The sequence below is a fragment of the Mytilus californianus genome, unplaced genomic scaffold (assembly GCF_021869535.1).
Source record: "Mytilus californianus isolate M0D057914Y unplaced genomic scaffold, xbMytCali1.0.p SCAF_1, whole genome shotgun sequence".
In the NCBI taxonomy this organism is placed as follows: Eukaryota; Metazoa; Mollusca; class Bivalvia; order Mytilida; family Mytilidae; genus Mytilus; species Mytilus californianus.
The window spans coordinates 47,581,266-47,591,814 of NW_026262581.1; the positions used below are offsets into that span (position 1 = coordinate 47,581,266).

At 30.9% G+C, this 10,549-nt stretch overlaps 1 protein-coding gene across 1 annotated transcript; it reads left to right on the forward strand.

The window, feature by feature from the left end:
• The first annotated feature begins 2,723 nt into the window (after positions 1-2,723).
• LOC127704209 (uncharacterized) lies at positions 2,724-9,571 on the forward strand. Its single transcript, XM_052208154.1, has 5 exons — positions 2,724-2,840; positions 3,660-3,923; positions 4,997-5,251; positions 5,612-5,878; positions 6,510-9,571. Exons 1-5 carry the CDS (start codon positions 2,756-2,758, stop codon positions 6,737-6,739), a joined length of 1,101 nt encoding a protein of 366 aa, XP_052064114.1. The 5' UTR covers positions 2,724-2,755; the 3' UTR covers positions 6,740-9,571.
• Positions 9,572-10,549: the final 978 nt, after the last annotated feature.

Sequence of the window (10,549 nt, forward strand, 5' to 3'; positions counted from 1 at the left end):
ATTTACGACTTTCGAACAGCAGTATACTACTGTTGCCTTTATTTAGATGATTCTTTGGGACAAAGTGCTAGTTGCTACTAAACCATCATGATTTGTTGCATCCACTTTCATATGTCAATGGGTGGCAAAATAGTAAAAAAAATTATAATTTAATGCCACGACAAATTAACGTTTGTAAAACCTTACCGAAAATTGTGGAGACTAAACATTTATATATTACCAAATGATATTATTCATATTATTCATAGTCCAATCTAGATGATTTAAGGATAAAAAATTGAAAACAACACGTTTAATTATTTCATGCGTCCGAAGCGCTTTTCTGGATTTACCTTCATCAGGAAAGCTCAATGCCAAACATTTGAAATCCGAGGGATGTATAAGTACCGAAACAGTTGAAGAGCTATATGACAAAAATACCTAAAACAATTAACCAAATTCTTCTAAGGTCAACTTTGCCTGAGGGAGTTGAAACCTTAGTTCCTTTATAATTTCAAAATTTATAAACGGACAATTTTAGAAAAGTTTGTTATAAATCATGTCAGTACCGAAATACTGACTACTGAGCTGATGATACCCTCAGTGACTGATAGTCCACCAGCAGAGGTATCGACCCAGTGATGTAAAAAATAAAGTATCGTGTAAACAAAAGTTGTCAAAACAGCCGTACAATACATAGAAAAGTATTTCTGTCGTGTCAGGGCAGACATAGGGTTTTTTCGTCAGGGCAAGATTTTATATCAGAAAATAATTGGAATTGCTACGGGAACTTATTGCGAAGATCTAATTTTTTCTGTAATGAATATTTTTACATTTTGTCAGGCCATAAACGAGCTTCCGCATATGATTAAAAATCTTGAGACCAAGACACTTATAAGATTATCTTAATTATGATAATAAGCCCTATCAACACAATCACATGGACTACTTATTTGTCATGTCCTACATTTCCGACCACACCCTCATCTAAGTTCAATATATAGGTTCTCAATTAATCATATCCTACATTTTTCACATTTTGTTGACTAAAGATTCACAACATTTGATAAAATAAATCAATAAAAAATTTGCTTGGAAAGTTCTATTAAAGAAAAAAGGAGATGAATTCGACTATTCATAATTTCGCATGAAAATAACAACATTTTCAAAAATACTATTATATGTTACCTCGATAGAACGACATGTTATCACGATAATAGGTGTGAACATATAAAACCTCTAAAGTGGAGGGGTCTTCTTCTGGGGGAATCTTTTTGATTAGAGAGATTAATCGTAGAACCTATTTTACGTAGTTGTTCATAATTTGGATTGCTTTTTAACACTTAAAATGTTAATGTTTAGAAAATTTCATTAACAACAACGTAGATATGAAAACAACATGTCATGTAGCTTGGCCACTTTGTATTTTGTAATATACCTAGGTTTGACAATAATTTGTCATTTTTATTGGAAAAAAAATGATAATAATGAAGTCATGGCGAAAGGGGTAAAATAAGGAGATTGTTTTATCTAAAGTGAAAGATTTCAACTCTCTATCAGGTATCAAGTCTTTAAAGAGATATTATTTTTTGGGTACAAATATACATATCTATATTTTAATTGCATATATCTAGAAAGTTGACTACTATGAGAAATTGTCACTCTTCACAATTCAACAGTCAAGAAAGTAGATCTAAGTGGTACATTCAGAAAGTTGTCGGTAGCTTCTAGATTGTCAATCTATTACTGTATGAATATCTGATAGAAAAGGAAACAAAGACGACAAACGAGAATATTTCACACACACACAAACACAACAACATCATTTCCAATAGAGAAGAAGATCTTACAAGAACAAAAAAAAATATGTAAGTTAATTTACAATCAGAGAATAATGAAAACATGAAACAATAGTAGAGAGAAGATTTCTATTAGGTCAAAAGTGGTTTACCTGTCGTAAGTTTCCCTATTATTTCATATAAAACACGTGTTTAATTTAAAGTCATTTGAAACGAGTTTTTTTTTCGAATTGTGATGCTTTCGAAGTTATTGAAACAATGATGCATATATACTATAACTAAGTCCTGTATGCACATTTATTTTTTTTATTTTTCTATCAACAGTAGTAGAACCTTAACTTAGTATTGTATTGTTAGTCTTATTACAATTTTCTTCTTTGATCATGTATATTCAAAACTGATTGGTAAGTGAAATATACATTAAAACGAAAACCACTAAAACCAACACCCGATTTCATATTTTATCAGTAATCTTAGTACATTTTCTACACTTTCCTACAGCAGTTACACTTTGTCTGTAAATATTGACCCTTGAAAATATGTCAGAAAGGAAATAACTGTTGTGAATCATAAAAATATACAGGTGACACACTTAATTGTAACAAAAGTGTCTTTTTTGACATATAGTCCCATATTATGAACTTTTGTTATTATTGTCGGAAAGATTATAACACGAAATGGACAACATCTGACATCAATTGAAGTGACGTGGTTATTGCTAACCAGAAATTGTACTAATGAGTTTGATTTATTTATCTTTTCTTCATATTAACCCTTATGGGATGCGTTTGTCCTTAGCCTTCCCAATTAATTTGTCTAGGGATTAGTTGACTAAGAATTACAATTGTGATCAGATGATGTAGCTCCATAAGTGTGTCAAGAGTTTTGTGGTTACTAATATGTATATAAAGTCACAAACATCATCTAAGGTCACTCCAGTTTTCTTTGGTCTTCAATACTAGTATATACGCTACAACATGAAAAACGTGTTTGTTCTTTTGGTGGCTGTCCTGGTAGCTACAGTCGCTGCTAAAAAGGGATGGAAACTTCGAGAGCGACAACGTAAGTCTAAAGTTGAACAAGCATTTTAATTAGTTTAGTTAGCATTAGATTTTCAACTACTTTAACAACCATTTTGATAAGTTTAACAAGTATTCAAATTACTATAAGTGGCATTTCTATTAGTTTAACAAGCATTTCAACTAGTTTAACAAGTATTCAAATTACTATAAATAGCATTTCTATAAGTTTAACAAGCATTTTAATTACCGAAATTACTACATTGTGCACAAGATGGTCAGTTCAGGCAAGACTGTCTTTCATTGCAATTTGTCAAATAATTTAATATCAAAACCAGCTGACCTTAAAAATATATAAAATAAAATACTATCAATAAAGAAAATATTCTGATTTGATTTTACAAATGAACAATTAAAATAACACACTTCATAAGTTTGGAGCGTCCGGGGCGCTTTTCAGTATTAACGCTTAATCCAAAGGCTTATAAAACACGAATACACGAGTATGACCAAAATGGGGAATACAAAAAATGGTTTATTGTATCTTAAGTCACCATTGTTGGAGGGATTTGGGATATTTGTTTCTTAATAGTTTCGAAATTTATTAACGGAAAATTTAAGAAAAGTAGGTTATACATTATGTCAGTACCGAAAAACTCCAATAAGAACTCATTTTAGGCCAAACAAAGAAGATATGTAGTTAAATGTATGTTTTATCCGTTTTTTTCCCCTGATATATTAAAGATCTTGTTTGAGTTATCATAAAGGTTAAACATTGAATATAATATGTGTCAAAATATTAGTAATTATTTACTTATAATTTTTATTTGAAACCTTAAAAATGAACAAAACAACTTTTCAGGATGCAAATATGATAAAAGTGCATGGAGTGACTGTGACACAGCAACAAATACCGTCAGCCGAGTTTTGACTCTAAAATCCGGCGAGGAAGGATGCCAAGAGACACAGAACCAAACTATAACATGTGATAGGTTTGAAAGACTACAAGCATGGAAAGTAAAAAAGGCGGAAAGTAGAAGAGAATGGCAGGAAAAGAAACAACAAAGAAAAGAACAAAAACAAGAGATGAAAGAGAATAAACAGCTTGTAAAAATGCAACTTAAAAGTAAGTAAATATATGGAAATATTATATTTTATCTTACACAAACAATATTGTTACTTATAGAAAAAATCTGGCGTTTCTGATGCAATTTATGGTCACTTAAAAAAATCGCTTCCTAATGAACTGAGCTTTTTTATTCATTTCGTTAAACGTAAGTATTATATAGACACATGTGGAATATATTTTTAAAATGTGTAATTAATAAAATTGACTACAATTTTCTTACGAGTCCTCTTATCTTTGAAAAATCTAATTTCTACTTGATTGAAGCTTTTTAGAAATATATAACTGTCTATCAAATAACATAAGTAATAGTAAATTTATTCTTCTAACTATCCCTCTGAAGTTTAAAACGATTCTCTGATATCATAAATATAATTGAACTATTTTTTATCTTTATAATTATCTTTATCTGTATGTATTAAACAAAACTTCGTTATTCAACCACATACCATCAGTTTCTACTTGAAGTAGGAACAACCTATTCAATTCTAAGTGTGATTTTGTTCTTTAAACTGGTGCAAGGTTTTCCATTAATTTGGGAACAAAATATGAGGTAAAAATAGGGACACCGACTTTGTTTTGTCACTATAGCAATCTCAATTTCGTGTTTTATAAAATAATCTCGCTCTTCATTTCGGTAGACCCACTTTGCAGAATCTTCTACTTACTGAATAAAAGTTATTTTCTTCTTGTCTTGTCCTGAAAATGAATGAAACATTTGCCACTGGCTGATAAACAAACAACAATCAATCATATTTACTATCACGATACCCTTGTCTATTGTATAAATAAATTTTGTTTGATAAAAGGATTTGTCTCCCGTTGATCAGTATATAGGTAAAGAAAAAAAAATATTTTGGATTTTCTGGATCTACATTTATCATGGATGCTCACTCAAAACTAAACATTGTGAGAGAGAGGGATGTATGAGAGCAATCGGGAACCTAAGATATCAGTACTTTATTTTTGTAAATGAATGAATGCTTTGTTTGGTTTGAATACGAATTGGGCCATACATGTAGTCAATACAAGTGATTACTTAATTTGTAATTGCGATCATTCTGTTTATAAAGGATGCCGGTATGACCACAGTGACTGGAGTGAGTGCGATATAGCAACAAATACAGTAACCCGAAATTTTACTTTGAGTGAAGGCGAACAGGGTTGTGAACAAACGCACACTATCACCATAACTTGTGATAAACTTAACAGAATACAGGCATGGAAAGCAAAGAAAGTGGACCGTAAACAGAAAAGAAAGAATGAAAAATTGCAAATGAAGCAAGAGAGAAAAGAAAAAAGAAAGCTTGTAAAAGAACAAAGACTTAGTATGTATTGTTTCTAAATTCAATTCACTATTGTTGTTTATTCGGTATTACCAATCTTAGATTGTCTGCTACCAACTTTTTAATCATACAAATAATTACGGTTAAAATGCACTTAGAAATGTCATATTCGAATTGTCAGGAGCGTACTAGATGAAAGTTATTTCAAGACACTTGATGTGCGCATGGAAATCACTTAATTTTTGGAAGGGGGTTGCAAGTTTTAATGAGGGTTTTGCTTGTTTTTTAGATTTGTTGTTGTTTTTTAACACAAATATACTGTTATGGTCAAACATTGATATTCAGACTTCTTTGTAAAATATGTTAATTCCTTTAATTTATTCTCATCACAATTTATTATAGAATGCAAATACGACAAGGAAAACTGGAGTGATTGTGATAATACAACAAACACAGTAAACCGAGTTCTGACATTAAAGGACGGAGAAGAAGAAGAATGCGAACCAACAATAATTGTCACCATTTCATGTACAAAGTTTGAGCGTATTCAACAGTGGAAAGCAAAAAAAATGGAGCGCAAAAATGAAAAGAAGGAGAATAAAATGTTAATTAGAGAACAGAAAAATATTTGGAAAGATAATAAAAAGATAGTCAAGGAACAGCGTAGACGTAAGCAAATACGTGAACAGAACCAAACAAGTAAACAACAACATAACAAAATTAAAATTTAAAAAAAAGAAGCTTTCAGTAACAATCAAGCTCTCATTGACAAAAGCATAAGTGGATTCCCCGATTACAAAATGTATATGCTAATGATTGAAAGGTTAATTTTAAAGAATATACAATGTACTTCAATGCGATTTAACGAACAAGATACGTCAACAGATCAACACACAGTCTTTAACAATGGACAGATGTCTATACAATATGTCAAGCTCTTAATCACATAGTAGTTTTAAAACTGATGTTTAAGTCATGTCTGGTTATTTGTTCAAGTAAATAGAATGATTTTCAATTTTATTAAATTAGTATGAATTTTACCTTTATAGCTTAAAGGGTATCCCTGTTTATTGATTTTCCACGTTGTTATCATTCATGAAAAGAATTACTTCATATACTGAATTCGAAAAAAGGTTTCAGAATGAATCTTAATCAGCAACCCTTTCTTTATTGATTTACGGTTCCGTTGCATACATGGATAAGTACCGATACATTCAAAGCCAGGCCTTGAAGAACCCCTTTGTATACTTTTGTATTGTATTTTATGAACATAGGAGTATATTGACGTATTTGTTTTCAGTCGGATGCAGCTTTGATGTTACCTTCAGCGAATGTGATCCTACAACGAACATGGTTACAAAATCATACATACCAACAATAGATGACGACGATTCATGTGAAAATAGGTCATTTGAATATTCATGTGATTTGCATGAAAGATTAATGGAAAAGAAGAAAAAACGTCAGGACAAAAGAGCTAATAGAAAAAATAATAGGAAGGAGTTTAGACAACAGAGGCTTCTGATCTAAACTAAACATTTTTGAAGTATGATCAAGAATAAATCCACGTTTCATCATGTATAATGTATTAAGACTGAGAAAAATAGTTAGTTCAATCCTGCGTCAAATTGTTTTCTAAACATATTAAAGTGACACAGAACAGTTTGATAGGTAGTTTGGTGGTTCAGTGATATCAATTGAGAAATTAGGCTGATATGGAAGTGATCGCAAATGTAAATATAATAGATGAATATATATATAATATATATATATATATATAAACATTCCAAAAATTTATTAGAATTGTGGTTCCTTTTCAGCTTTAATGGTAGACTTTTTTAAGACTTTAGAAACCAAAGACGACACTCGTTTCTGTTGCATTTTTATTAAATCACGACTTACTTTTTAATAAATATTGTACAAAACATAATTTCTGTGAATGTTAATTTTTCTATCGCAGTTGTCGGATTTATACGCAATAGTTTTGTTGCCGTAGTCTCGTAATAGAAGCTGATGATCTGAATCGAACTTCTAAATATACATACGTCATTTTCACTCTGAACTCGCACATAATTCGAAATAAGATACTTTAAATTTTAAAGATGATACAATGAAACAACCATTTCATGATAAAATTGAAAATAATATGTGTTCACAAGAACTAAATACAATAACTACTGCAAAATTATGAAATCAATAAATAAGAAAATAGAAAACTATATTGTTTATCATAACTTACCTATTCTTTTTCACAGTTTTTATTGTAAAGGATACCAAATACCAATAGATCTTTTCTACTTTTATATCAAAACCTGAAGGTACACAGATTTCGGTCCAATAGCAAAATTTGAACTCAAAGGTTTCAATATAAAGTTAACAGACCAAAACAAAATACTTCATGGACCACTAACATAAATTCGGATCATATATTAACTGGTATCACACGACATATTTTCGCAATCTTGATGTTCAATTTTTATTTACCTTGATTTGTTTCTTCTAAGCTGCTTTTTTAGATTTAAAAATCGGCAAACTACTATTGCTAAAATTATGTCTGGTTTTACTATAGTTGAGATCTCACTAAACATGTTCAACCCCGCCGCATTTTTGCGCCTGTCCCAAGTCAGGAGCCTCTGGCCTTTGTTAGTCTTGTATGTTTTTTTTAATTTTAATTCATTTGTATGTTTCGAAGTTTAGTGTGATGTCCATTTTCACTGAACTAGTACACATTTTTGTTTAGGGGCCAGCTGAAGCCCGCCTCAGGATGCGGAATTTTCTCTCTGTTTTGAAGACCCATTGGTGGCCTTGGGCTGTTTTCTGCTCTTTAGTCCGGTTATGTCTCTTTGACACATTCCTCATTGATTTCCCATTCTCAATTTTAGAATGGTTCTGATCTGTAAAGTTACCGATAGTGTTCAATTGTTAATAGTGACATTAAAACTGAGTGTGGATTCGCATGACGGGTGATACATGCATGCCAAGAGACACTTACCCTGTCTACGAAACCTGTCTCGTTCCTTTTTGAGTTCATGCGGTTCCCTCATTTTTTGTTTTTACCTTCCTGTGTATCTTCTTATTAGATTTATAAGATTTTAACATCGGTAAACAACTGTGGCCTCTAATCGATCTCTTAGCTGCCACATCATTTATGTTATGGAATGTCCTTGTTTCAAAAAGTATTTACCGAAAGTCTATTCCTAGAGGCCAGATTAATTTTATTAAACTAACAAAGACCTAGAAAAAAATGAAAACAATACTTTATAAATGTTATGCGCCCGAAGCGCTTTTCTAGATTTACCGTTACCAGGAACGCCCAAAAATCAGTACTTGAAAACCAAAGATGTGTAAGAACCGAAACAGTTGATGAGCTATATAAACAAAATAGGCCGATGACCAAAGTCGGAATTTTCAAATTTTAATCGTCAAAAATACCACATGGCTATATCATATATCATTTGATTCGAAAATGTGTGTACTTTAAAATAAATTTGGTCGTCAAAAGAAAATATGGTGCAGTTTTTTAGAAATCAAGTCACTTATCGTTTTCAAGGGAAAACAAAATTGAATATCTAATTCCAATCTAAATACCCTTATTGCAGTAGAATGATTGCAAACTTGAATCTATTTTCTTTCTTATTCAATTTTTAATCAAAAAAGTGGAAACCCATCATTAAATGAGTTTGCCGAGTAAACGTATGCGATTGTACAAAAAGGGGGATGGCTTTCATATTAAAAAGATGTATTTTTTTCAAAAAATAAGAACAACGGCCGTCAAAACTACACAAAAAGTATAGACATGTATAAATAAATATGTATTTGTTAATATAACTATCTATTATACCTCAATGAATGTGGAAAATTGAGTTTTGGGCATATAGGTTGAATTCGATACATGCAAAACTGACAACAAAAATTATTTCAAAACAGACTTATAATGGAGTTTAAACAATGTCATGACGTTTTGTATGAAATAAAATGTATTATCTCAGATGGTGCCATTAAAACAAAATACATATATGGTTTGGCGATATCTGGCCACAGCTTTTATTCATAATATAGATTCATATGATATATATATATATATATAGATAGATAGATGTATATGTATATGTAGATAGATATATGGTTGGTTACCCAAAGATAATATGGCAACCTTGCAAATAGATAGATAGATATATATGAAAATGTAAAGATGCACCGTGGGATACACTGGTGCTTTAAATTTAGAAAACACCGTGGGATACACAAGTGTAGTCTGTATTATCCAAAAACCTAAAATTTCATAGTTAACATTAAGATTCTATGCAGCGAATTCTGCCATTTACTGGAAATCTATTTATGATGCTCAAAGTTCAAATAAAAGTCACTTTTCTCAACAACAAACAAGTTAACATCATCAGTCACATCTGTATTACCACTGTCACCGACAAAAACCTGAAAAATAAATACAAAAGAGCAGTATCTCGTACAAAAAAAGGAGTGGGAGGGCGGGTTTTCAATTTTACCGCTAACGAAATTTAAACAGCTTGCTTGCTGCGATGAAATTCTGTAAAGGACTAAATTACGTCACAGAATATAACGTCACTCATGTTAGGTAAATCTAAAACATGAAACACAATCCGTCAGTGGCCCCAGTGATAAATGAATTTAAGTCTTTTTACTTAAATTCCATTATCTCAGATGGTGCCATTAAAACAAAATACATATATGGTTTGGCGATATCTGGCCACAGCTTTTATTCATAATATAGATTCATATGATATATATATATATATATAGATAGATAGATGTATATGTATATGTAGATAGATATATGGTTGGTTACCCGAAGATAATATGGCAACCTTGCAGATAGATAGATAGATATATATGAAAATGTAAAGATGCACCGTGGGATACACTGGTGCTTTAAATTTAGAAAACACCGTGGGATACACAAGTGTAGTCTGTATTATCCAAAAACCTAAAATTTCATAGTTAACATTAAGATTCTATGCAGCAAATTCTGCCACATTGACGGAGGAAAACAGAGACTCTGTCAACCGCCATAAAAAGGGCGGTTCGCTGCAAAGCTGTGAACCAGATAACTATAGATAGATAGATAGATATTTTATTTAAAGTACAACTTGGTACATATATATGTTAAATAATCAATATGGTGTTTTGTGAACAACTGTTCAAAAACATATTTACCTACACAGATAAAAATACTAAACAAAACTACACCAAACCATAAGATAGTTGATTGTATTTGTATATCATAAAATATAGTATATTATAGTATATCATCAAATAAATATTCAAGATGTTTAACAATTCATTTCATAAGCATGTTGGTTA

Coding starts and splice junctions, on each gene's coding strand:
- LOC127704209 (XM_052208154.1), top strand. CDS start 2,756: ATGAAAAACGTGTTTGTTCTTTTGGTGGCTGTCCTGGTAGCTACAGTC. Junction 2,841..3,659: donor GAAACTTCGAGAGCGACAAC/GTAAGTCTAAAG, acceptor ACAACTTTTCAG/GATGCAAATATGATAAAAGT. Junction 5,252..5,611: donor TGTAAAAGAACAAAGACTTA/GTATGTATTGTT, acceptor AATTTATTATAG/AATGCAAATACGACAAGGAA.